At 40.2% G+C, this 27,474-nt stretch overlaps 1 protein-coding gene across 1 annotated transcript in view; it reads left to right on the plus strand.

Annotated features, from left to right (window-relative positions):
• Nucleotides 1-3,098: 3,098 nt before the first annotated feature.
• Nucleotides 3,099-27,474, plus strand: part of ABCC8 (ATP binding cassette subfamily C member 8) — a gene marked incomplete at both ends in the record, with an annotated part of 79,909 nt that continues 55,533 nt past the window's right edge. The window contains 8 exons of the mRNA XM_080345524.1: nucleotides 3,099-3,288; nucleotides 4,649-4,790; nucleotides 7,539-7,660; nucleotides 13,398-13,564; nucleotides 15,811-16,053; nucleotides 16,899-17,087; nucleotides 22,058-22,222; nucleotides 24,244-24,399. Of these exons, the coding sequence (XP_080201650.1) occupies nucleotides 3,099-3,288; nucleotides 4,649-4,790; nucleotides 7,539-7,660; nucleotides 13,398-13,564; nucleotides 15,811-16,053; nucleotides 16,899-17,087; nucleotides 22,058-22,222; nucleotides 24,244-24,399 (1,374 nt within the window). The remainder of the gene's footprint in view (nucleotides 3,289-4,648; nucleotides 4,791-7,538; nucleotides 7,661-13,397; nucleotides 13,565-15,810; nucleotides 16,054-16,898; nucleotides 17,088-22,057; nucleotides 22,223-24,243; nucleotides 24,400-27,474) is intronic.

Raw genomic sequence — 27,474 nt, forward strand, 5'->3', positions numbered from 1 at the left:
CACTTAAATGTATATTCTTATCTGTTAAAAACAACTATTGGGTTTTAAATGAAGTGTCAATACTTTGCTGCAAATACCAAAACCCAGCTGCATCCTGTAGACGAACTCAAATTCCAAGGCAAGCATAAGAAGTTATTTTTCCTTGAATTAAAAAATTTGCCGTTGTCTGTCTGGAATTCAATTTCAAATAGTCAAGGTTCTTCCAAAATATTTCCAGTCACCTATTGAATGTGCTGGTGGCTGCCAGAGTCTAACTTGATTTCTCATTTCTAATAGATGTGCTGAAAAAATGAAGTAGAAAAGTGACCTCTTGTGATACAGAAATAGTCCAAAAAGAATGAGGGAAGCAAGATCTAACAGGACTTTCATGAAAAATTAGGTTGCATTTGCAACACACATTAATATAGCTGTTTACCTGTTGGTTTCATATTGTTCCTTTGTCTTTTCTGTACTTTGAGAAGTAATTCTGTTTTCATAGAGCTTCACGTGCTTCAAATGCAGCTTTGAGGGAAAAAACTATTCCTCTGTGACCTGCTCCAAGGCCCACTGGGCTAGCAAAATAGTCTGGGTAGGTAGATTCAGTCCTTTGACACCACAGGCAGTCACATCTAAGCTTTTCAGGAAAGAATTAGACTTGTGTCTTAGAATTACTTTGTGAAATCACAGAATAGCTCTTTCACCATTTTTGAGTGAAAAAAAGAAAAGATGATTTGATACTTCATTAAACAAAATCAGTATTAGCCCAAATTCAGCATTCTTGATTTCATTGTTACAGCAGGGGTAGAACTGTGGCATTGTTACTGGAAGTGTGAGCTATTTAAAGAGTTTGTGTGTGTGTGTTTATTGCTAGGAATGCTCATTTACCAATTTCAGTTTACCAAATGTTTTGATTTCTGTCAGTGTGGGTTTTTTTCAGTATTTCATTAAGTAGTTAATTGTAATCCAAGACTCTACCGCATTTAATCCATCACCTTTCTGTTCAGGTTGCCAACACATTTCTGACTCAACTTTAGCTCTGTGATGTCTACGTATCTGTTGTAGGACCTGAGCTGGAACTATTAATTCAAAATCACCACATGAATTATGTAATTGTGGCTGCATTTGAAAACCGTTGAAAAGATAAATTTCAAATTCCAAACTATGGAGGCTCCTGGTGTTTTGTTGTTTGAGAAATATGGTTTTTGAAATATTGTGATTGCCACCTGGTAGTTAAGGAAGATAAGTCTCAAGGTTCAGAGACCATGCAGAGGCAGGGGCTGTGAGCTCTGTTCCCAGATTCCCTTGGAGACTTCAGTAAACTTCAATTTCTGTGTTTAGTTCTCCAGCCACAGGGAAGGTGATGATGAGTCCTTCCCTAAATTTTACCCCATGATTTCAAACTGTCAAGAGTTCTTTGCTGCTCTTTGTTCATCTGTAACACAGAGCCCTTGTGTTACTTGGGGCCTCAGGAAATACTATAATATAAATGCTTTTAAAATTATCTGCATGTAAACTGCACATACTGTTTATTAAATAACTTTGGATAACAGAGATGAGCTTAACCAGAAGCTCAAATGAATGCTGGGTTCTGTCCAAAACTTAAAATAATTATAATCTTTCCAGTGTGGGTTGAATTTTAACATTTGAAAATACATATATACAGTATTTGGCTTGGGGTTTGTCTTTTATTTTTTTATTCTTAACCACACTGTTCTAGCCCCAATAGACCCTATATAGGAAATAGGATGTTGCATAAAGAGAATTGCATTTTCTTTCCTCCTGTCTGACAGCTAGATCAATAAAAGCAGCATGACAAAAGTAATTTTCAGGTCTACTAGTGGAGGTGTCCATCCCAGAGACTGAATGCTCTCTGTTATCTTGAGCATCCATAGCTTTATCATTAAAGGAAAAACAAGGAAATTTTTCATTTGTCAGGCCATTTCCTTTAGAGGCATTTAGCCAACTTGTAGCTTTTGCATCTTGAAGAGTTAAGCCCAGATATGTGGGCATTATTTGTTTCAATTTCTGTTGGAGGATGGCAAGTTGTATTAAAACTCAGCTAAGCAATGAGTAAGACTGGGAATGAAAGGAGCTCTAAGGTAAAGGATTTGGTTATGAATCTTAATGTTGAGTATTTCATGACTACCTAACAGAGATATTTGAATCTCAGGCTTTAACTCAACCTGTGCTTGGGAGTGTAAACCAGGTGCAGGCTTGTGATGCACATCATGTTTTCCTTTCCGGTATTTTCTCCCCGCATGGAGGTACTTGATTAGAGATTTTGTTTGGCTTTGGCTCAGCTAAGCTTAACTTCTACTTGAGACAAAAAGGTCTGAAAAGTTTGATTTATTATTATTTTGGTATACATAAAGTTGCCTGGGGAGTGATGCAGAACCCACTGACATTAATGGTCTCATTCCCACAGACTGCAGCAGTCTTGGGGGGAGGGGAGGGAGGCGGGGAGGAAGACTTAAACTCATTTTAGGGGCAAAAATCGGTAAAGCACGAATGTAATGGCTGTTTAGGACATGATGTTGAAGCCTCCTTTGAGGACAGGATAGAGCTGTATAAAAGATTTAATCTAATAATATCCTCATCATAATAGAGGAAAAAAGCACAAAGCTATCAAGGTTAAATATATACTTCCTGTAGGCTATAATTCTTGTGGCATCGCTAATTTTGGCGGCTTTTATTTAATGTTCTGTCTTATTAACGATGCAAAAACCGCTGAATTACTGAGCCCCAGGAAACCTGGGACACTGTTTTATGTTGCTGCAAGGTAACTGCGGGCTGTCACTGTGCTTCCCACTGGTCTACAGTCATGTCGGGAAAGGGCCGCATGTTTCTCCAGTCCCGGACCCCATCTCCACCGGACGCTCCCTGACCCCCTCGGGCCTCTCAAGGGCACCCTCGGACGCCAACGCCGGGCAGCCGGCGCTCGCGGTTTCACGTTCCCCCGCTTTCGCTCCCCATCCCGCCCGGCCCGGGCGTCGGTGCGGGGCGGAGCGCGGGGCGGGGCCGCCCGCAGGGGCAGCGCCGGGGCCGGTCCGCGGCCGCTCGCCGGCAGGTGCGGGCAGAGGCGCCCCCGCGGCCGCGCAGCCCGCGCCAGCCCCGCCTGGATGTGCGCGGAGGAGGCGCCCGGCTGCGCGCAGGGTCCCGCCATGGCCCTGGCTTTCTGCGGCGATGAGGGCAACTCCACCGCCTACAACGTGGACCACGGCGTGCTCAACAACGGCTGCTTCGTGGACGCGCTTAACGTGGTGCCCCACGTTTTCCTGCTCTTCATCACCTTCCCCATCCTTTTCATCGGTGAGTGCCTGCTGGGCTCTCTTGCCCTGTCCGCCTGTGCCTTCCGTTCTGCCCGCTTTTCTCCTGCACACCCCCCGCGCGTCGCCTTGCCGTGTTTCCCCCGCCTTGCTTTGTCTTGCTGTGGGTTTCCCTCTCCCGCTTTGCCGTGTCGCAGCATGTCGTGTCGCCCCCCCGCTTTCCTGGCCTGGCCGTGCTCTGTCTCCCCTGGCCTGGCCTTGCCTTGCAGCCGTGCGGGGAGGCGGGGGGTGCGCAGGCTGTTCGGCCGCGGTGCGAGCTCCGGGATGCTCCGGTGGCCGCCCCTGCCCGGGCTGCCGCCCGCACCGCCCGCGCTCCGGGCGCCTGTCCGCTCCCGGCAGCGGTGCCCGTTTCTCGCTGTCGGGGCTTTCTGAGGGGGTGCAGCCGGCGGGGCTCCCCGCAGGTGAAACCCCCTTGCACAGGGGATGGCTGGATGCTGGAGCAGACTGCGGGATTTGCCTGCAGGTTTCGACTAGCAGCGCGGGAAGCAAAAATAAATGTGCTATTAAAAACCACAAAACCTGGCAAGTAAGTCTTAGGATCTCAAATACTTCCTGCAGTTACTGAGCAGTTACAGCAGCCGGGCAGCCCTCCTCATTACTGGTAACGAGTAGGAGGGCTGCCCGGCTGCTGTAACTTTTGTCATATCTGCAGCGGGTATTATTTGATAACGTAAAACTGGGGTTACCAGTAGGTGGCCCGGTGGTTCAATACATGTGGCTGTCACTGCTTTGAGTTCCATTCTCCGTACCCTGGTCTGTCCTCCAGATAGCCGTGGCATGAGCTGTGGGATTTAACACTCACTTAGGCTGATCATAAAAGGTCCGGGGCTGAAATAACAGCACAAGTGTTAAAACGGGGTCAGCTCAAGAACTGCCATGGGTAATCTGTGCTTGCCTGGCTTTTCTCAGTATTGCTAATTTTCATCTAGGTCAAGAGAATGAGTCACTTTTAAAGAAAAAAAAATGTGAGACAGAGTGTAAATTATTTAATTAAATGCACTGAAGAAAGAATTATGTATATATTACAGCGTTTGAGTGTATTTGTCAAAATGTTTATTTAAACTGGTAATATATTTGAAAAAAATGTTTAACGCGTGTAATTACTTGACAGTAAGTTGGTAAAAGTATAGGAAGGCTGTGTTGTGTCTGCATTGTTGATATTATTCCACATGAATTGAAGCAATGAGAACACACTTCTGATATATGCAGGTTTAACAACACAGTTGTGTTAACTTTAGTATGCTAGTTTGCTACATACATAGTTTTTTTTATATATATATAGGAGCTTTGTGGGTCACTCTTGTTGTTAAGAAAGCTCTCTATAATTTTATTTTCCTGTTTAGGATGGGGAAGTCAGAGTTCCAAAGTACACATACATCATAGCACGTGGCTTCATTTTCCTGGCCACAATTTACGTTGGATACTGACTTTTATCCTCTTGTTTGTGCTGGTGTGTGAAATTGCAGAGGGCATAGTGTCCGATGGGTAAGTGGATGTCTACGTTCTCTTGATAACATTGAGCATTTTCAAGGTTTCAGGGTAGATATTTTCTCTCCATCTAAACTCTCATCTAGATCATATTCCTTGTCGTTTTAAACATGTAATCTGTATTCTTGGTGATTAACCTACCGACCTCGTATCAGAAATTCCACAGACCTTGCCAAGTTATGTACACATGCAAAGCTGACCTTAATCGTTTTTTAGTTCAGCTTAATGACACTATCTTTCCAAAGAGTAATCATAGAGAGATCCTAACAATTCAAGCAGATGGTGACATTTTCATTATATGTTTTATGTCCAAGGACCCAGTCACACAGTCTGTACTCGGGCAGGACTCCCCAGTGCACGGTAGCTCACACTATTCTCTCTCAAACTGACTTCTGTTCATCCTAATAAAAGGAGCGAATCTGCTGGCCTTATCTCACACCCCATAGAGTTTTTTGCAATGTTTGTGCAGTACATCTGATCTGTCACCTTGAGCAGAGCAACTCACATTATATAAGCATGATCCATTGTTTGTTATTCCACTTAAGATGTCTTTATACAGTAATCAGTAGGGAAAAATTATTCCAAGTGAAACAAGTGCTAGAGGAGAGTTGTTTGTTATGAAAAAAACTAATGTTGCGTAACAATGACTATGATCATCTTCCTCCAAATAAAGGTCTGATTTTCATAACTCTTATGAATTTGCAACCCAAGATTTATGAAGTTGAAGATCATCATTAAATAAAGCAAAACCTTTCCATTTAGCCATCTATATAGTAACTATCCACCAACCACTGTGAAAGGCACTGCAGTATTCTGCTGTAGAAGTTGATTTCATTGTTATTATTATAACATTTCTTAAACTTATATAAATAGGATGTTTCTTGGTGCCAGTTTTTTCAAAAATAATTTTTTCTCATACTTATTCAGAGTTATCAGAGTGTGGGATGCTCAGAGCAAAATCTCCTGCTTTGAATTCTTGGTTTTATTTTGCTCTTTAGCAATCCCTCTCATCATGTTTATTTGCTGTTTAACTTGACTCAGAATGCTGTTGTTAAGTAATAAGTGTCACCTGATGAGAATCAAAGCTCCTAGCTCTACTGGGGGAGTGCCAACCCACAATCGTGCCTCCCGAGCACTCAGCAGGCTAGTGAGTGCTCCAGTGAATAAAGCAGATTTTGAGACTCATCAGGTTTCTAAGACCAAGATGGATCGTGTTTGCAAGTCCTTTTGACAGCAATTGGGAGCCAAAGGCTTTGACTCTTCAACAGTAGATGCGGCCTGTTGGAGATATGATTATATAGGGGAATTCCAGCAGCTTCTTTCTGTGAAATAAATAAATTTTTAAAAGCCTCCCACTCCTGCAGTGTTACCTACTGAATCTTGGGCTGCCTGGAGAAATCTGTTGCTGTTGCTTGTTTTTACTTGCTGAGAATTCAGCCCTGATATGCAAAAAACCCTGGTATTGCTAGGAATTCAGAGACTTGGAGAATCTTTTCTCTTTTTGCTGTGTACACACACAACTCATTGTCAACAGGAGGAGTTAAGTGTTTATGACACGGGCTGTCAGCACGAGTCCAGCCAGCTCTGCAGAGTTCACCACCATGGCCGTGTGAGGGAGGGCTTTCCTTTCCAAGTGCAGATGCAGGGAAGTCGTCCTACTGAGCTCCTGCGGATCCGTTGGACATTTGGAGTGTTCTGCTCTCAGACTTGTGATGTCCTCTGATGATCTGTAGCTCCCTGGCAGCATGGACCCTTTCTTCAAAGTACACAAAGGTAGCTTTTGCTGCAGCAAGAACAAATCCGGAAATGCTAATTTATTTTCCATGAGGCTTAGAGGACAAGGTGTGCATTTCCCTGAGTGTTTGTGTCCTGAAGACTTCCTCTTGGTGCCTCTTCTGCTGGAGTTGGTTGAGAGACAGAGGAAATTGTACCTCTTGACAGCACAGGACACTTAATTACATTTGTGAAAGGAAGAAAGAAAGGAAGAAAGAAAGAAAGAAGGAAAGAAAGAAAGAAAGAAAAGAGGCGGAGGAGAAGATGGCAAGTAGGAGGACAGAGGGTAGAAAGCATGATTCTGCACAAACCAGCAACATTACCCAACAATTCCCATATTCCCAAAGGGCTGCAGATGAGTGGACCCCTCTGCTGCTACCTGAAGCAAAGCATCAGGAGAGTTTTGCTTTATAGGACAAAACTTAAGGGTGTACGATTCTGTTGTAGGTTTTGTTTGTTGGCCTGCAGTCACAGGAAACCAAACTCACTAAAGTCATTTCCATGCTGTGGTGCTGTTCCTTCTCCCAAACTGGAAAAAGAAACTGAAACGCTTCCACAAAGTGTTTCTGTAGAAAATCTTAAACTGTGCTATCAGTTGGTCTTATCTACATATTTTGATGGACAGCTCCCAAACTAGTTTAGCTTAAATTAAATTTTCTCATTTTGGAGCTGGGCTGCTTACCCGAATTTAAACAACATTCCAGTTGATTTCAGTAGGAAATAGGAGTGCACACATTTCATTTTCAGCACAGGGGAGGAATTTGAAATCCAACTATGTGATTTAGGAGCATAAATCCAATTGAAAATTGGAGACCTTTACATCTGTAACTCATCCTAGAAAATCCTAGATCAGGATTTGGTACAGAATACAAATAATAAATTAAAAGGGAAACATTTAAATACTTAAGAGGGTTTGATTTTAATAATTGATTATAATAATTTGATTTTAATGTTCGCTTTTTTCTTTTTAAGGGTTTCAGAATCGCGCCATTTACACTTGTACATGCCGGCTGGGATGGCATTCTTGGCGGCCATCACATCAGTTGTCTATTACCATAATATCGAAACATCCAATTTCCCGAAGTTGTTAATTGGTACGTCTCACAATGTAGATGACTTGGAAGTGTGACTGTGGTGCAGTGTGTCTGTGACAGGTCACTGCAGTCTTGGTGGCAGCTTCTATGGTTAAAGCTACACCTATATTCTGGTCTGCTAGTTGCCATTACCAGACTCAGTTCTTAGTTTTCCTGAAACAGGTCATTGTTTTCAATGCTTTTAACTTCTGTTAGTATTCTCTACGGTGTTCTTGGAGATCCAATGGGCCAAGGGCTTCCCTAGGAAAAAACTGGATTTGTGGGAGAGGTAGCACATCAAATTCTTAACTGTAAAAGCTATACAAATCCCCTTGCTTGTCAGCGTGTTGCATTTAAGCATGATGTAAGACTGAAGCCATCTTCATCTGTGTTGTCTACTGAAATGTGCGGGGAGTCAAGGAAACAACTGACATCACCGACATGCATTATGTTCCTGGATACATTACTTTGCCTACTTGTTTTTCCTTCCTGTTCCTAAAACTCCCTTTGTAAACTGCTTTCCTTTTGAATGGAAAATGATACATATAAGAACTACTTAGTATATTGTGTATTTTCTGCAAGGTTCTAAATGAACCGTAGCTAGCTGTAGAAAATCCATTACCGCTGACAGTTATGCAGTTTGTGATGTGGTCTCTACTGTTTAAGTAGAAGGCAGACTGTGGATGTCTACATGTTTAGCTATCCTGTTAGCTGCTCATTCTTTGGTGGTCCTGGGTCATCAAATTGTGTCTGAGCTGTTTTTCTATATTAACGGATCCTGCTAAGGTTTGTCTTGTGTCCCTTTAGCTCTGTGTATCGAACTTCTGTTCTAGTTTTTGTCAGGTGGTAAAAAGTCAGTAACAACCAGATTTGAGAAAGCTTTTAAATGTTGAAGATTATTTTGAACTGCATGTTGTAGTAAGTAAAGGTCCTCTTCTGCAGAAGGAGCCTGTAACTACTGTAAAGACAAAACAGGCAAACAAAAAAGTAATTAGTCTTCAAAAACTTCAGATTTCTATCTAGACTTGGAAACCTTTGTCTTCTTATTTGGAGCTACTTTTCTTCTTGTACCCTCCTTTCTTGTCTTTTATCACTAGGTGGGCTCATTTACTTTTTTAAAAAGTCAACACAGCCTTCTCACAGGACTAGATGTTACATCTCAGGAAAGTATTGCTAGCCTGTTACAATCACCTGCAGAAAGCAAGCAGTGATTTTCTTGTGTGTGTAGTGCATTTTGGTTTGGGGTTTTTTTTGTTGTTGCTTTTTTTTTATGTGGGGGTTTTGTGTGTGTGTGTGGTGTTGGTTTTTTGTTTGGTTGGTTTGAGGCTTATTTGCTATTTCAGATGTGTAACACAATAGTTAATAACTTAGTGTTGCTACCACGTTCCTATTGTTAAGTCATTGAGAAGGGCAGCACAAATTTACAGCTGGTAGTTGATTACCCGTTTTTGCAAAACCCCTTCTCTGTAGAGAATTCTCTTTTATGGTAATTTTGTTTGGTATTTAGAGCGCTGATGCTGGCTAAGCTCTGGACAATACTTGAATAGTAAACAGTTATACCAGTGAATACCACCGCTTCAGTAAGTGTTGTTGATACTAAAGTTAATAATGCTGAATTTTCATTTTGAAAGAATTTCCAAGGAGTAGTGTCCTTTAGAAAATATAATCCTAGTAGCTAATTCTTAAGCAAGAAGAAAATCATAATACCACAGTCTTTCTCACCTAGTTGGTCTGATTTGAATTTTAATCCAAAGTCTTCACAAGCTGATAGTCTTTGATTTTTATTTTATTTTTGACTTTGTTTTTCCTTTCATTGTCCTGTGTTTGTGAGAGAACCTAAGAAAGACATTTCTGGAAGTCTTCATTCTTGACTGCCCAAATTTATTGTTATCTAACTGTGAGGATTGTCATCTTTCAATATTAATTGCAACTACTCTGTATTGGCATCTGGGACTAGGCAATAATATCTTTATGCAAATTAGCCCAGTATGAGACAGTTAAATTACATCTATGCTCAGCTATCAACCCACTTGAGCGCAGTGCGGCCATGAAGCAACTTTCTTTTAGAGCCTAATACAAAATGAGGTAACTGGGAACCATGAGGAAAAGCTTAAGTTGTGATGAACTTTTTGCTGAGTGTATGAGAAAGAGGGTTTTTGTTAGGAGCTGAAAGAGGGCTCTTTGTTGGTAAAATGTTGTAGAGGAGATCTAATAGTATACACAGAGTAAAGTCAATGACCTTATGTGGCATCTGCTGCTTCTGAGCATCACTGAAGTTCCACCTACCTGCAGGGCATTATCTGCCTCAGCTGCAGGATCGATGCCTAGACTTGCAAAGAGTTGGTAGCCTCATGAAGTGAAGGCTAACACAGCCTTACCCAAAATTTGCCAAATCCAGTCAGGAAAATCTCATTGATGCAAGTGCAGAAGACCTTTAAAGGCCTATTCATTAATTCTGGACGGGATAAAACTTTCCAATCCTGTGAAACTTTGAGTTGTTTTCTTTTTTTAAGATCTTTTTCACTCAGTACCTTAAAGAAACCAAGTCCATTTGTAGCTCTTCATAAACAAGCAAGAGGCAGATGCTGTAACAGACCTGGGGATTAGCACGTTCCCTTGGGGTATGCAAGACAAGGACACAAAATTCCTGCACTAATCCTGCCACTCAGCTTTATGCCCAGGCTGCTGGCTATTTTGAAGTAGTCATATCTTATTTAACACACAAAAAAAAGTTGATGAGGTTTGCAATATATATTCTTTGCAGCTAATGATTGTGTCCAGACTATTGGTACTTTTTGATCTTGACTGAATCTTTTTTTGTCTGTAAGGTTTTTGACCTGTAATTTTATTTCAACAAACATAGCTTTTCCAGTGTAGGACTTTTCACAAGGGGACTTTTTTAATAATGCTGATTTTCATGCTCTTTGCAGAGTGGTGTGGAATGGATGCATAAGAGTTGTACAGTTTATCAGGACACATTTTACAATAGTTTTCATACTGAATTGGAAAATCTACTAGGTTTCTTGACGTTCAGAGTTGAATGGTAGCATCTGATGGCACTATTTTTAAAGTTAGTTTATTTGTTTTAGAGATAAATAAACCTTGGAAATTAAGCAGTAGGATAGAATTATGAAATAACAATAGCATTTTGAGTTTTTAATCCAAAAGGGATAGTAGTATGGGATCACCTATGAATTTTTTTATTTAAGAAAATTGTCTCTTTTTAAACAAGTTGTAATTAGTAGGACTGCCTTACCATTCTAGAAAGTAATCTAGTTTTCTAATAGAAATTTCTTGTACCTTGAAATTGTCATTAATTCCCTTGGAATGAGTTTATTGTTTAAAATTGAACTTCCTGTTATCCTATAAATATAATGTTTATTGCTTAGTACACAAAATTTCCCTCCAAACAGACACAGATTAATTAATAAATCCTGTCCAGCTGAGTGCATGCTTTTTCAGATCTTGGGCTTAATCCAGTAAAGGTGTAAACCAGTTTGAGTTCCACATTGCTCAATTTTCAGCAGTCTGGCCCCAGGTAAGAATCTACGCCATGGTGTTGTGTTGTGGGATGAGGCAGCATACATGGCCCAAGAAAAAAATGAGGTCCTTTAGGCTATAGATACCTAGAGTAGATCTAAAGTGAATGAGTAAATGAAAGCACTCCTCTGTGTCTGATCACCAGGCAGTTCAGACCAGTGGAAGTTCTTGGTGATAATTTCTAGAAACTCTTGGTCAATATGCACTCATCAGCCAGATGATAAAAACACAGTTTAAAAGAAAGAGCCATAACTATCTTTTCCAGGGAGCCTTGTTTTGAGGGGCCTGTGAACATCTGCCAAGCTAGATTATGTACACTTGTATTCAAAAATGAAAAGCTAAATAAGTTCAAATGCTTCTAGGAGGTATGACAGTGAGAGGTCACTTATCATCTGAGAATGTTGCATTTGGCACTTTCTAATACTTCTCAGATAAAATAGAAATGAAAGTTCTAGTAAAACACTACTAAAAACCAAAACAAAACAACCCCTTTTAGACCCTTGTTTAAATCCTAAATGGGAGAGTGACTATGCTAGTTCTAATTTCTCATTCCAAGAGCTCTACGTAGATACCAGTTGAGTTGGTTGGGTTTTTTAGGTGTCCTCTGCTGGCTGAGATTTTCAGTGTGTGATGTCTGTGTAAGTCTTCTTTGCTCTGAGAAGGATGCATTCTTAGCCTGTGGTGAGAAGAATGAGACAAAACACAAGGATAAAAGTGGTTAGGAGTAGAACAATGTAGAATGTGTTCGTGGACGAAGTGAGAGTTTAGTCAGACATATCACAGATAGGAAGGAGTAGTGCCTCACAGATAGGAAGGAGTAGTGCCTCAAAGGTAGGAAACAGTCTGAAGCGGGATGAGGAGATGAGATTTGATGCAGTATAAGTTGGGAAGATGGTAGGAAGCCTGACATAAGAAGGCTATAGCTTTGTAAGAGGGTTTCTGTAAGTATGTCTCTCTCTTACATCCTCTGTGCAACTGCATCAACCACTAAAATACAGTGCTGAAATACCTGACCTGTTAGTACTTTTTTCTTACAAACCAGCCTATTAAAGTTAGACTGTCTAGGCAAATGTCCTAATGCCCAGTGCTCCTGTACTATCCTGTTTACTGTTCTCACTTAAATGAGAGTTTTGAAATGGATTTCCATAGAAGCAGGATTGGAGCCCCAAATCCCGTATGGACTCTCTGTGCTGAATTTAGTTTTGCTTGAAATGGGTGGCCCCACAGAACCTCCTCACAGGGCTTGCTGGGGTGCCTCAGCGTAGCTGGAACACCACGAATTCTTTGAAACTTGAGCAAGTTCCTGATGATTATCCATGTTTGTGAGTTTGACTTACACTTGCTAATGTCTTGGTTGAAGACTTTGCCTGGTATTGCAACAAGACCCTTGGAAAGCATATCCATGTTTTTATTGGCAGTTAGAGCACGTTCCAGCTGCTGCACCACGGCAGGCACAGCAGCAATGAAAGGTTTGCATAAAAGAAATAACCCTAGGAGGTATTTCCTTAAGAATGGGGAACAGGAGCTGGCTTATGGTGTGGTGAATGGCATGGAGTGTGTTTCCAAACTGCTAGAGCTTACTGCAGGGATTATTTATCTATAATTGATGGTAGCATGAGCATTTTCAGACAAGAAGTTCGGCAGAACTCTAAATTGAAGATGTATCCTACAAATGCCAGGACACCTTTCCTTGGTGTGCCTGCATATTATCTGCATTATAAACTACATATATGGAATTTGCATTGAACAATAGAGCAGAGCAGTTTGAATAAAATATTTTAATATTTGTTCCTGCATACATCCCAAAGATCTGCAGAGGGAATGAGATCTGTTTTCCTTCAAGCCAAATTCGTAGCAGTCTTGTAGCATTAACCAAATTTGAAGAGCATCTTTCAGAGCCCCCTTGACTTGTGGGGAAGCTCCCTCTCTTGAACTCATCATGTGGACATATGTTTACAACCAATGGAGATTTCCTTCAGCAGATTTCACTTTGTGAAACTTTCCAAGTATCGTTGAATCTAATAGGAAAGGAATTTGGAGCTAATGTTATTGTAATATTTTCATGTTTGTGGAATTGAATTAGGCTTCTGTTTTGATATGAGAAAAGCCACTCTCTGGTTTTATATATTCTTGTTGCACTCTTTGGAATGAATATTTAATACTGCTACTGTATTTTTTTGCTGTATGGAGCTGATTAACTTTTTTTTTCCCCCTACAGCATTGCTGTTCTACTGGACTTTAGCTTTCATAACTAAAACCATCAAATTTGTCAAGTTCTGTGATAATGGGGTTGGATTTTCTCAGCTTCGATTTTGCCTCACAGGACTTCTGGTTGTTCTATATGGAATGCTACTAGCCGTAGAAATCAATGTCATCAGGGTGAGGGTAAGTTAGTGTCGTAGAAGTCTTCTCCTGTGGTGTGTGTGTTTGTTTGTTGTTTGGTTGGTTTGTGTTGTGGTTTTCATCGTTGTTTTTATGTTCTTTCTTTATTTTCTTTCATTACGGTGAAATGCAAAATGAGAAAAAGACACTTAGAAATATATTTTGAGAATCAAAGGTTAGGCCAGATGAATCCATAATTAAAAATAAAAATTGCATTCCATTGTAGTTAAAATAAGATTAATTTTATCTGTTCAAGTTTGGTTTAAAAATGTCTATTATGATTCACAGTTTCAGTCATTAGAAACAAGTAATTCCGATAGAAGGAAAGACTTGGTGAAAGGAATTGTCTACTCTGTCAGAGAATATATTAGACACACAAATAGCATCTCTGATTTTCCAGGAGACAATCACAATAAGTGATTTACTGGGGCAGCTGAAGTTGCTATTGTGCCTCCTAGCTATACACACACACACACACACACACACACACACGTGTTTTCCCTCTGTGGTGTCTGCAGTCATAATCCAAACTGGGAGATGGCTTTGGAGACTGCTGGATAGATAAATGCTGAAGTTCTTCCCTTCACCTGTCCCTCACTTAACTGTGTACACAAATTAAACTTAGTCTCAGGAGGGAAAGAAATGTTTCCACGGAAATTTTCTTGCTTCTTCTCTCACATTAGTATATGAACTCTTTTCAGTAATGCATTCAGCAATGTGATTTGCATCTATTACATATTTGTTCTTTTGTAATTTTTCTTGGGGGATTTTTTGTGTCTATATGTTTATTTGGTAACTTAGGATATAAATATGTCTAAAAGCAGCCTTTTGAGTAAAATTTTTGAAAGAAAGAGTAATAAAAACCTCAGTGCTGGATGTTCATGATTTATCTCATAAATGAAAAACAGTGGATTGGTTTATGGGAAAAGTGATATCGGAGAGACTTGCTCATAAACCTCCTCATAATGGAGCTGCGTAATTAAATGAGGCTTAATCACTGTGAAATTATAGGTCACAAGTAAAAATAAAAAATGGTCACTGCCTGTAGTCATCTTTCTTATGTTCTGTTTGTTTGGTTTTAATTATTAAAGGATGTCATTGATGCACAGAATGAATTAGCCTGCAATATGGTTTGTTTTTTACTGCCCATTGTGTCTGTGGCAGAGTTTGGAGAGCCAGCCTTGTTCCTGCAGCTACTGAAAGGATTGGGCTGCATGCAGAGTTGGCCACTTCTCGGGGGAGCAAGAGGGGAAAAAAGTAAAAATAGGGCTGAGGCATCTGTGCCAGCAGAAACAGCAGACATTGGCCTCACCTTTTTTCTCTTGCCTTCCCCCATCTTCTTCCAGAGGACAGGAAATTGACTCGTTTGCCTTAAAATCCAAACTACCTTCTCCCTTCCTTCTGCTTTCTGTTGTTCCTCTGGATGGCCTTTCCCAACCCCATCGTTATTTTTTCTAGGATCTGTGAATTATTTCTCCAGTTATGGTTGGAGCAAAGATAGCAGTGAAACAAATCCAGAAATCCTCCTCCGATTAATATGATTTAGGTACAGTCATGAGTGTAGATTGAATTAAATGTGTGTTTGAGTACTTTTCAGAAAGGAAGGGTGTATTTTTTCAAAGGTTTGGCTTTTCATTCCCAAAAATGAGCAATGTCTGAAAAAGTTTTATCTTGACAACAGGAAACCATCAGCAGTCTGCCCTCATTCTTTTAGCATATAAGCCAAGGAAAACATTTGTTATTGCCATATGCACTGTCTGGTTCAGTGGCTTCCCAGACCCATTGAGGACAGCACAGGTAGCTCCATGTTCTGGGCTAACTAAACGTGAGGCAGGATGGTGTGGAAGATGAATCACTGTGGCAGCCTCAGGGCTGTGCCCAAGCTCATGTGTCCATGTTGCGCTGTTTGGAACTCAGAGTGAGAGACTGGGGCTGTTCTATTTGACATGTAAGATGAGTATTTTTTATCTACAAGTATGCAAATTTGTACCCCATAAACAAAGTAGTAGTGAATGTTTAGGATTATTATTGTTATTATTAGACTGGGTGCCACTAATTTTCCTCAGTACCTGAGGAAACTGGATTGCTGTATTGGTTGAATTCGAATGCTGAAGTTCCTTGAGTATTTTTGAGAAACCAAGACTGATTCATTGATTATCTGTGATGTCCTCTATCTCTTATATATTCTTTATGGACTTTTATTTTTTGTGTGTTTAGTGTGATTCTTTTGGTATTTTTCCAAATTTCAGAGGTATGTTTTCTTCAAAACTCCTAAAGAAGTTAAACCTCCTGAGGATCTTCAGGACCTTGGTGTTCGATTCTTACAGCCATTTGTGAATCTGTTATCCAAAGGGACATACTGGTGGATGAATACATTCATCAAGACTGCCCATAAAAAACCAATAGACTTGAAAACCATCGGCAAGCTTCCCATTGCTATGAGAGCTCTGACCAATTACATTCGCCTTAATGAGGCCTTTGAAGCACAGAAGGTATGCAAATCATGGAATTATGTCCATCTGCTTACTCAGTGCTTGCATTTTTCATTACTTTTTATGCTAATAGCATGTTATAAAATTAGATAAACAGACATGATACAAATGAAGTATCCATTAGCATAGCTTTCCCTGTACTAGGAGATCACTTGCTCAGTTGTACCTTGTACAAGTAACCTAAACATGTATGTCAAACACATTACTCGTTAAATGTGTGTAAAATCCATATGGCCTCTATTTTGATGGGGAAAGTAATTATGGACTGTATTCACTGAACACCTCTATTGTTCTTCTGAATAAGACCCTGGAATCATTCATTTGCAGAGTCAATATCAATGAAGCATCACAGGACTATTTTTTTCCATGTTATTTCAGTTACAGTTTGTCTGTAGGAGAATTCAGGTCTGAAACTACCTCAGCTCAGATTCTGTTTGAGCCCCTGGTGGGAGCTGAGTGTATTCAGGATTTTAAGAGAAGTCTTTTGCTTCCTGTCTAAAAAGAGTATAATTTTCTAGTGTCTGTGTTCGCAGAAAAACAAAACCTGTCAGTTCCCTCCCTCTTTCTTTCTTCTGCAGCAAGCCACAAACAACACACTTATTTGATCCCTCTTAAGAGCAGGAAAGAAATCATGGTTCTTTTTGTGGAGGAGAGTACAAATTAACGCTTTGTTCTGACTCTACAAAAACAAATGAAACCATCATTGTAGTTCCTACACTTTTCTAGCTCAAAGAGTGCAACTGGTTGTCAATGAGCTAAAGCAGGGCTAAAAGTACCAATAAGTTATCAGACCTGAGGTTAATGTATAACATAATCCTTGCTTGTTTATTTTTTATTCTGAACAGAACAGAAGGCCATCATCTCCACAAGGATCCAGATCCATTTGGCGTGCTCTCTGCTGTGCTTTTGGGAGACCCTTACTTCTCAGTAGCACGTTCCGTATTCTGGCTGACTTGCTTGGATTTGCTGGTCCACTCTGCATCTCTGGCATTGTTCACAATGTTGGAAAAGGAAATAACACCATCCGCCCACAGGTACTCTCAAAATGTCGTAAAAATAAAGGAGTCAAAAAAGTAATGCTCTGACTATGTATTATGTGACCTCAGTAAAGAAAATGACTTTGCAATGCATTTATGTGACTTTGCAATGTATGACTATGTATGACTTTCATATGACTTTGCAATGTATTCTAGAAATGACAGTATGCATGTGCTACCTATTATCCAATTCTGTGCCCTGATGAGGAACAAAATACATTACCCACACATCTAATCAGGCTTGCATTCTGGAAAATAACCTCATTCAACGTAATGGTGAAACATATCCAGAATCCCGCTAGTATCATAAGGATTTTAGATATAGCCTTGAGTAGAGATTGAATCAAGTATGTGACAGAGTGCTTTTCAGAAAGGAATAAGTGTGTTCTTAGTAGGCTTTGCTTTTCATATCTAAAAATGAGTGGTGTCTAAGAGGGCCGAAGCAGGCTTTTGTCATCACAATGAAATGCCAATTAATTTAACTGTGACGAATTTCCACTAGTTCCTTTGGGGATGTTGGTTTTGAAAGATCAACTGAAAAAATATTTTTAAAGGATTCTATTAAACGAATGTTCCCCAAGAAGAAGCAGGCATACTTCTTGATTAACTATTAATTAAAAAACATCATCAACAAAACAAAAAACAAACAAACTCCAAACAAACAGCAACAGAAAACAAACCAACCTCAAGTAGCATCTTCTCATTATAAGATGAGGTCAGTAAGGCTGGATTTCTGTGAGAAAGATTAGTTTATTTCTGCAGTTTACTGATTGTTTGATATAAGTCCGTTTCCAAAGATTGTTGACACTAATGGAAATATACCCATTCACTCAAGTACACTTTGGATTAGGACCACTGTAAATATTGAAATACATCAGATGCATTTCAGAAAATTTAACAAAGGCTTCAGGCTAAAATTAATTGTTTATCCATTTTGCAATCCTTATCCTAATATTTGGAAACTTTAATATAGCATGTACATTCAATGGAAACCAGTTAAAGCAGGAAATGAGAAAGACTATAGGTCTATGTTGCAGCAAAGTACTGTGGAAGCTTTTGAGCTCTGCTTCTTGGTGATTTGTTTGGAACACTTTTTCAGCTGAAATTATACTGAATCACAATTTATGGATTATCCTATTTAATTTTTCTGGTTAAAGTGTCAGCTAATGCTATTGCAAATAAAGCTCAGGTCTGGTCCAGATAGGCCTTAAACAGAGCTTCATCCAACATCTTCGCTGTATCTGGTTAAGTGGCAGCCTCATCGTTGTCGTTGTTTACACCATTTGGGGATCACCTAACACCAATATTCACTGTTGGTGATAGTCCATAAGTGACTCCTAAGGGCCTATTTTACCTTTGCTAAAAGGTGTCAGAATGGCTTTTCCTTCTGTTTTGACCTGGTTTATATCCCTTTTTTTTTTTTCTGTTAAGAGGCTAATTACCTTTACATTTGAAAATTGCTTTTACTGGATTAAATCAAATATCTTTCTGAAAACATATGAACACTTTTTATTGAAACCATCTGTAAACAGACTAGGGTGTTCAGGAGAATCCACACATAGAATCACAGAGTGGCTTGGGTTGGAAGGGACCTTAAAGATCATCTAGTTCCAACCCTTGCTATTGGCAGAGACACCTTCCACTAGACCAGGTTGCTCAAAGCCCCATTCAACCTGGCCCTGAACACTTCCACGGATGGGGCATCCACAGCTTCTCTGGGAGGCCTGTTCCAGTGTCTCATCACCTTCATAAGGAAGAGTTTCTTCCTAATGTCTAATCTAAATCTACCCTCTTTCAATTTAAATCCATTAGCCATTGTCCTATCACTACATGCCCTTATAAAAAGTCCCTCTCCAGCTTTCTTGCAGGCCCACTTTTTATACTGGAAGGCTGCTATAAGGTCTCCTAGAGACTTCTCTTGTCCTGGCAACAACCCCATCTCTCTCAGCCTTTTTTCATAGAGGTGCTCCAGCCCTCTGATCATCTTAATGGCTTTCCTCCAGCAGGTCCTTCTTATGTTGAGGGCCCCAGAGCTGGAAGCAGCACTCCAGGTGCAGTCTCACCAGAGTGGAGTAAAGAGGGAGAATCACCTCCTTTGACCCACTGGTCACGCTTCTTTTCATGCAGCCCAGGACACAATAGGCCTTCTGGGCTGCAAGTGCACATTGCTGGGTCATGTTGAGCCAACAGTCCCAAGTCCTTCTCCTCAGGGCTGCTCTTAATCCATTCTCTGCCCAGCCTGTATTTGCACTTGGGATTGCCCTGACCCATGTGCAGGACCTTGCACTTGGTCTTGTTGAAATTCATGAGGTTGCATGGGCCCACCTCTCAAGCCTGTCAAGGTCCATCTGGATGGCATCCCATCCCTCCATTGTGTCAACTACACCACACAGCTTGGTGTTGTTGGCAAACTTGCTGAGGGTGCGCTCAGTCTCACTGTCCATGTCACCAACAAAGGTGTCAAACAGGACTGGTCCCAATACCAACCCCTGAGGAACGCCACTTGTCACTGGTCTTCACTTGGACATCAAGCCATTGACTACAACTCTTGGAGTGTAAATATCCAGCCAATTCCTTATCCACTGACTGGTCCATCCATCAAATCCACGTCTCTCCAATTTAGAGGCAAAGATGTTGTGCAGAACAGTGTCAAATGCTTTGTACAAGTCCAGGTAGATGACATCAGTTGCTCTTTCCTTGTCTACCAATGCTGTAACTCTGTCACGGAAGGCCACCATGTTTGTCAGGATCTTGTACTTCACCGTTTCATGGTCACTGTCACCAAGGCTGCCCTTGAGCTTCACATTCCCTACCAGCCCCTCCTTGTTGGTGAGAACAAGGTCCAGCACAGCACCTCTCCTTGCTGGCTCCTCTGCCATTTGGAGAAGGAAGATATCATCAGTGAATTCCAGGAATCTCCTGGATTCCTTCTGCCCTGTTGTGTTGTCCCTCCAACAGATATCAGGGCAGTTGAAGTCCCTCGTGAGGACAAGGGCTTGTGAACATGAGGCTGCTCCTATCTCTTAATGGAGGGCCTCATCCACTTGGGCTTCCTGGTCAGGTGGCCTGTAGCAGACCCCGACTATAATGTCACTTGTCCCTGTCCTTCCCTTTAATCTTGACCCCTAAGCTTCTGGTTGGCACCTCATCTATCCCCAGGCAGACCTCCATGCATTCTAGCCAGTCACTGACATAGGTGGTGACGCCCTCGTCTCTTGTCCCCTGCCTGTCCTTCCTAAAGAGCCTGGATCCTTCCATTCCCACGCTCCAGTCGTAGGAGCCATCCCACCATGTCTTCTGCACATACCTAGCCAACTGGGTCTACTTTGGAAGAAACTATACCAGTCCTACTCCCATCAGTGTTATAGCTTTACTTTACTGAGTCAAAAAAGGAGAACTTTCTCCTGAGAGCTTCCTAGGTGTTAGAAATAAGCCTTCTAGAATGCTGTCTCATGAAGGCAAAGATAAGTTGGAGAGAAACGTTGTTTGTGTCTGATGTGCCACTGAGTTTGAGAGCATTGGAAAGAGTTGCCACACAGTGGGACAGAATCGGACAAGGAAAGAAGCTTCAAGTACAGCAGAGACCGTCTTTTACCTGTTCCCTTAAAGGGACATTTCTTCATTTTAGATAGTTTAGATTGAGGACATGTTGTAATGAGTCAACTGTATCTTTCAAACAGGAATTCTGTTTGTGAAACTGAAAGCAAAGAGATGATAAATCCTAAGATACAATATTTGCTCTGTTCTTCAGGTTCTTTGTGACAGATATAAACTACCACGGAGCTGAGATCACATGGGTGTTGCGGACAGTATTAACTGCTTTAGTTAGTGCCACAGTTAGTCAGGGCACGACAGCATCTTAAATTCTGTCACACTCTTCATGCTTATTTATAACACCAGTATCAATATTTATGGCCACCCCAGAACATTCTTATGACATGAATTTCGCTGAGTGTTAATCATTTTACACCAAAGAAGAGACTGACAGAATGATGACCTTTATATTTTGCTGGTAGCATCTTCCACATTGCAATGCTAGGATTAGCATTTCCAGTATTAGGTATATCTGCTGACACAACACATTCCAATGGTACACCAAACCTACAGACTTATTATTTAAAGAGCTCTAGAAGTCTTAAGTCCCAGGGTAGCAAGAGGCATTTGAGACTCTGTGAGTCTAGGGTCTTTTAAGTATTTAAGTAGTGGCTTTTTGCTCAGCCTTTTACTGGTTAGAGCCTACTGGCACTTTTAAAAAGTGATATTATTCTGAAGTTGTCGTGAAGGTGGAACACTGAATGTCCCCAAACCCATTTCTGAAAAAAACCCCATCTAATCAGTTCCATCAGCTTCTCAAAAAAACTTTATTTGCCCTATATGCAAAAGGTTCAGTAGATGTTCAGTTATTTCCTTGTGTTTCCTGCAGGCTGACTAGTGTGCTTGGACAGCTGCTGGAGTTTAAACATGTAGATGCTTGGTGACTTTGTAAACCATAATGGGCTGATAATGCATTTGAGACTTGGCAGATATCTTGGTGCTTTCACCAAGTGTGTGTGTCTGATGTTCCAGGAATTGGAATGATGTGTTTATGGCAAGTCCTGAGGGGCATTTTAGTGTTTGGTAACCAGAGGTGCTAAAATAAGGAGACTAATTTTTCTGAAAGGATGTTAGCTGGTCCTTTCTGACAATGGGCCGTGCACATCTTTTAGCAAATGATCACATGGAGTTATTCAAAATCTCCTGAAGTTTGGGAAGGATATCAGAAATCCTGTAAGTGTCATTCTGCATTTAAATAAACCTTACCAAGTTGGCACATTAAATGACTGTTTCCTTGAATTGATAAACTGTGAGGTTTCAGATAAAGTTGAGAGCACTTTTGAAGTAATACACTGTAATTATCTCTGCTTATTGATTATGCAAATCTAGTATTTAAATTACCATTGCACCTGATTTCTAACTTTCTTTTATAGACTAAAATTCTTGGCGTTTTCTTTATTTCGTCTCAAGAGTTCCTGTCCAATGCTTATGTTTTGGCTGTACTCTTATTTTTTGCCCTTCTGTTGCAAAGGACGTTTCTCCAAGCATCATATTATGTTGCTATTGAAACAGGAATCAACTTGAGAGGCGCAATACAGGTAGTCAATGTATTATTAATTAACCTATTTTCATACAATCGTGTGTGTATTTGTAAATACCAATTATAATTATAGTCAGTAAATTCTGAAATGCTTCTCTTCTGAAATGTATTGAATGTAAACGTTGACGTTAAAGATTGTGTTAACTTAGACCTGTATTCTCTTTCTTCTGCATCTTATGTGATAATTTTATATAAATACTTATTTCTAATATCTTATGCTGTATTTCTTCTTAGCTTTGAGCACACATTTGCTGACAGTAAAACTGAATGTACCTTTTGAAAATAATTTAGGTTGTGAACTATACCTTTCCCATCTCAAAGGCATGTTTTTGTAACATTTCAAGTAAATAATATAGCTTTAAAATGTCTTGTAAATATACTTTGGAGGAAAGGATAGGTTGTATTCACAATGCATGGAGTAGTGTTTTATTCCGTGGGTCACGCCACAAAATCTGCCAGGCATTGTGGAGTCTGTAATCACTGAACATAAGTAAGTTGGGCAAAATGGAGTCCATAATCATTGTATAACTGTTAACAGCAGATCAAAGTTCTGTGTCGTATACAAAGATCTGTGCCTGGAAATGAGAGAATTAGGTGTAAGATTACAGTGCAATATTGGCAAGTGCCCTGGCTGAAACCTGCCCTCTGACAGCTTGAAAGCCAGCCTTATAAGTTACACTATTTATCCTCTGAACTGCCCAGATCCTGTGGGAGCCTGTCAGATAGATGGATGCTTTCAATAGCAGCATAATTGTTTAATCCTCTTTTGATCTTACACTTGGAAGCGCTTGTCAGCTGCCAGCCAGACTTCTGGATTTGATCCATTTGTTTTCCCTTGTTAGAGTGAAGTAGAAAATTCCTAAAGAAGTAAAAATTTGACCAAGAATATATATAAAAAATCGCATGTCTTGTATCAAGCAGAAGATATGCAACTAACTAAAAAATACATGGACCACAGCTAATGTAAAAGGAGAACTGATGGAAAAATAGTGCTACATTAATTTTGTGGAAGAAGAGCTTTGTGTTCTCTGCGCTGGATATTACACAGAGGTGCAGACAACACCAGCAGTTGGACCATTCAAATTGGAAAATTTCTAGCCGTCACTCTAAGCAACAGAATTAGCGTTAATGGCAGTCTCTGGACCAGTATTTTTATACACTTTTTTCCTATAATTTTTCAATTTTCTTTAAACCTTTTATCTCTTTTCCTCCCCTGTGCAAACCTGCACCTGTTCAACGTGACCTATATGACTTTATGTTTAATGATGGACAGTTGGCACTTGATCCAAAGGCACGTGTTGCATCAGGGTGCCTCCTGTCAGCTGCCTCATGACTGCAAAGCATCACTGTGTAGCCTTTTACCAAACCAGCTGGTAAAAGTACACTTTCATTATTCTGTAAGAAGTTATTTTTATACATGGTGCCTGATTCTGCACTGAGGTGGCTACTTAATTTAGTACAGAATTGGACCTGTTACATTACTTGTCTGTGAATTAAACTTTGTAATGGGGCTGAGCTCTCTACCCAAAACGTAGCAACATTCTCAGCCAGGAATATGGTCCTGAGGTTGGATGGGACCTGAATTAGTTGTCATAGAAAAATAACAATGATCATAACATATTGACTGTTGTATATTGAATATACTAATAAAGTATTTTATCAGCACTAGTTAAAGCAAAGACACTCCATGGAGAAGCTGGAGGTATAAATCATAGTCGTTAATGTGGGTTCTTGGGCCTGTTGGGCAGTAAAGGTTTCATTCTCTTGCTGATCCACAGTGATGCAAAAAGGGAGTACTTAGACAACTATTATGTACTCAATTGCACTCTGCTTTTTGTTGGTGAATAATAAGGCAGTAGTTTAGAAATTTTCATCATAACGCAGAAGGCCAAACTTGAAGCTCTCCATTCAAGTTACTGAGAACGTTGTTTTCTCTCAGCATGCTAGATTATGCTTGTGTTTTAGATAGAACTAGAAATCTTGTTTCTCTTTGCTAACACCTTTTGGTCTTTCTTTCAGACAAAAATATACAATAAAATTATGCAGCTTTCAACCTCTAACATGTCGATGGGGGAGATGACTGCAGGCCAGATCTGTAACCTGGTTGCCATAGACACAAATCAGCTGATGTGGTTCTTTTTTCTCTGCCCTAACCTTTGGGCCATGCCAGTACAGGTAAGGAGATGAACATGCTTTTGTTATTAATGTGCATCAGTCTGTAGTGATTGATTGCTTATGTGTTTAATGAAAGCAGAAATATTAAAGAAGTTGATATTGGAATAAGATTCAAGCTGTTGATATATGTAAACATGGTGTGTAATGTGTTTCACATCTGTGAAAGGAGTCCAGATATTTAGAATTATGTTAGGGTCTTGACTACTGCCAAACAGGCTTTGTATTTGTAACAAGAATTTATAGGGTGCAGCAGGTTGTGTCCTTCCAGTGCATTCATTAACTGGAATTGTATTGCAATAATTTGTCTTATGAATCCCAGCAGAAGCAAGAGAATTGACAGTTTATTAAAAAATACGATTGCTTAGAGATAATCCTTTGGACATGTGGGCTACTGCTGCCTCATGGATGACAAATTCCAGCATACAAAATTCCACAGATTCAGTTGTAATATGAAATTATTTTGCTACTCTACTCTCTTTGTTGTCTTTGGTCTCCTGTCTCTAAATACCATTGTCATCCATTCAGTCTCCTTTCCAACAGCATGACACGGAACAGATCACCGTTCTGAGCCATGCTCAACCACCTGGTGACTACAGATCACCGTTCTGAGCCATGCTCAACCACCTGGTGACTCCTGTTTCAATGTCCTGAAGCCTCATAGCATGTGTAATGCCCAAACAAATACAACTGTGTCGTATCTGGTCTTTAAGATGAAGAAAGCAGGGTCCCGTCTCAGAGGGTATTTTCACCATTGGTGTGAATTACTGTAAGCCTGTTCCCTTACTGAAACAGGAGTTTGTACGCTATGTCCAACATTTAAAACACGGTATTTTTACCTCTTTTCTATAGACTGTGCATCGTGTCATGTGAGCTTGCAGAGCTATTGAAAAACTAATCTGATCAAAACTAATCTTTTTTTCCAGTGAGGTAGCACTTCTCTGAGTCTGTGCAGTGGTCAGTCTCACTAGATGGCCATGTGAATTATTTAAGTTTATGCCAGTAAAAGGGAGACACAGAGTAGTGAGAGATCAGAGGCTAGATCATTTTTCAAAGTTCATGCTTACGGAAACTGTGGGAAAAAATGCCAATTAGTTTGGAAGAGCCAGTACTTAAACAAAACCATAGAAACTTTCTGTACTTCCATTTAGGAATTTCCTGAGAAAACTGTAAAGCACATGGTTTCATACCCTATTAATACATTACCCTGCAAATCTTCCTGCGTTCTTCCAGTTACGTGGTGTATTTTTGTTAAGAGTGCTTCAGTGCAATTCTTCCTGTTTTCTTCCAACTGTGCAGTGTATTTTTGTTAAGAGTGCTTCAGTGCTAAAAGTAAATACAAACAAAAGAGGTAGTAGAGTTTAAATTCAGTCAGTGTTTCCTAAAATTGTCATTTAGTTCATGTCAGAAGGTGGTCTGGTTCCAGCACTGCACGGAGGCTGATTTGGCTGGTGTGGAAGTCAGAAAGCTGCAAGTAATTTACTCAACAGCTTTGCATTTTGCGTTTCCTGCTCTTGCCCCAAAATGAAATAATTTTCCTGAGACTGTATATGGACTGCAACTGGCAGGTGATATTTCCAGTCAGTTCCTAACAGGGCTTTAGGACTTTTGCTTTCCTCTTCCTGTGTCCATCAACACCTGATACAAGTGATTTTCTTCTGTGAGATGTTGAGCAGATAAGAATACTACATTGAAAAGTTGGGGATGGGGAAGAAAAGCCAGACATTCAGGTGATTATATAAATTATATGAATGCCTTTCAAAGAGTAAAGCACTAGACTGCTGGCCATCAGGAGATCTGGATTGTTTTCTGACAGTGAAGATACATATTAGAATTGAGTGGCTTTTATAGTTGTTCCTGTGGAAAAACAAGAGGTTTTGGTCAAGCTGCTACAGATCAAATGAGCAAGTCCTTCTTTTGTGATGGTCTTGAAATCATCTAATTGTATGGTAAGCTATATGAACTTCCTAACCTGGGGAAAAAAACCCTGGTTTAACTGTTTTTCCTGGATTCGTTTCCTTCCTTACTGAGGAAAATACTGGGGAGGGGCAATGCAGATCCTTCTGCATTATCAATGATAGGGAGTTATTGAATGCATCTTGTGTCCTCTTGTGTAGTCTCAGTCTTTGGGGACTATTTGTTCCCTGAAAAACCAATTAGTGTCCTCTTGAAATACTCTGGGAGTCTTCACACTTTTGCTATTAATATGTGTTTGAAACCTAATGCTACCATATGTCTTCTGCTATCTCTGTGGGACTGAGGAGTAGATTGCTTCTGAGACTGCAGCAGGACCTGGAGGAAGAAGCAATCTGTCTGAATCTCTGCTAAAACTCTCACTGACTCCAATGAGAGTTAGGTAAAGTCTCAAATCAGGATAGTGAGCACATTAGGGTGTAAACTGTCAGCAGTTTACTGACTGATGACTTCTTTTGACTGAGTATTTAGGCCTAGGGTTTGCATTTATTCTGCATGTGTTGGTGGTATTTAACTATACCTGTTAAAATATTAAGCTTTAAAGTGCTTGTAGTCATATTTATACAGGTCATAGTGTGGCTGCATTCACAGAGTATAAATGCATTTGTCTCTTTCTTGTGCAGGAGCAAATGCATTGGGGTATAGACAAGTTTTCCTGATCTACTCTGGAGAGGATTATATGTCAGTTAAAATCAGTGACTGTATACTGATAAAATGATATTGCTGCAAGAGCTATGAGGCATTAAGAAGAGTCCACCCATTTAATGATAACATTTAAGGTCCAATTATCCCCTAGGCTTAGTCTCCATTGTAAGTCTGTTAGTAAAACAGGCAATGTGAGAGGTACTAATTTCAGGCATGCTTTTTATAAGACCACTCTGGCAGCTCAAGGCAGAGCTTTAGCGCAACTGAGAATTAAGCCAATTTAATTGTGTGTTCTGTAACAACATTTTGCTCTAGTAAGTCGTGAACTCATAAAGATTTCCTGACAGTCTTCTGAAAATAAGATTATATTTGCATTAAAACTCACCCTGTGATGCTCCTTAGCAGATCAGGACAGTCAGTCCAAAGCATGCTCCTTTTTTATGGATGGTGCATGTGTTG

The sequence above is a fragment of the Nesoenas mayeri genome (assembly GCF_963082525.1).
Source record: "Nesoenas mayeri genome assembly, chromosome: 5".
NCBI lineage: Eukaryota > Metazoa > Chordata > Aves > Columbiformes > Columbidae > Nesoenas > Nesoenas mayeri.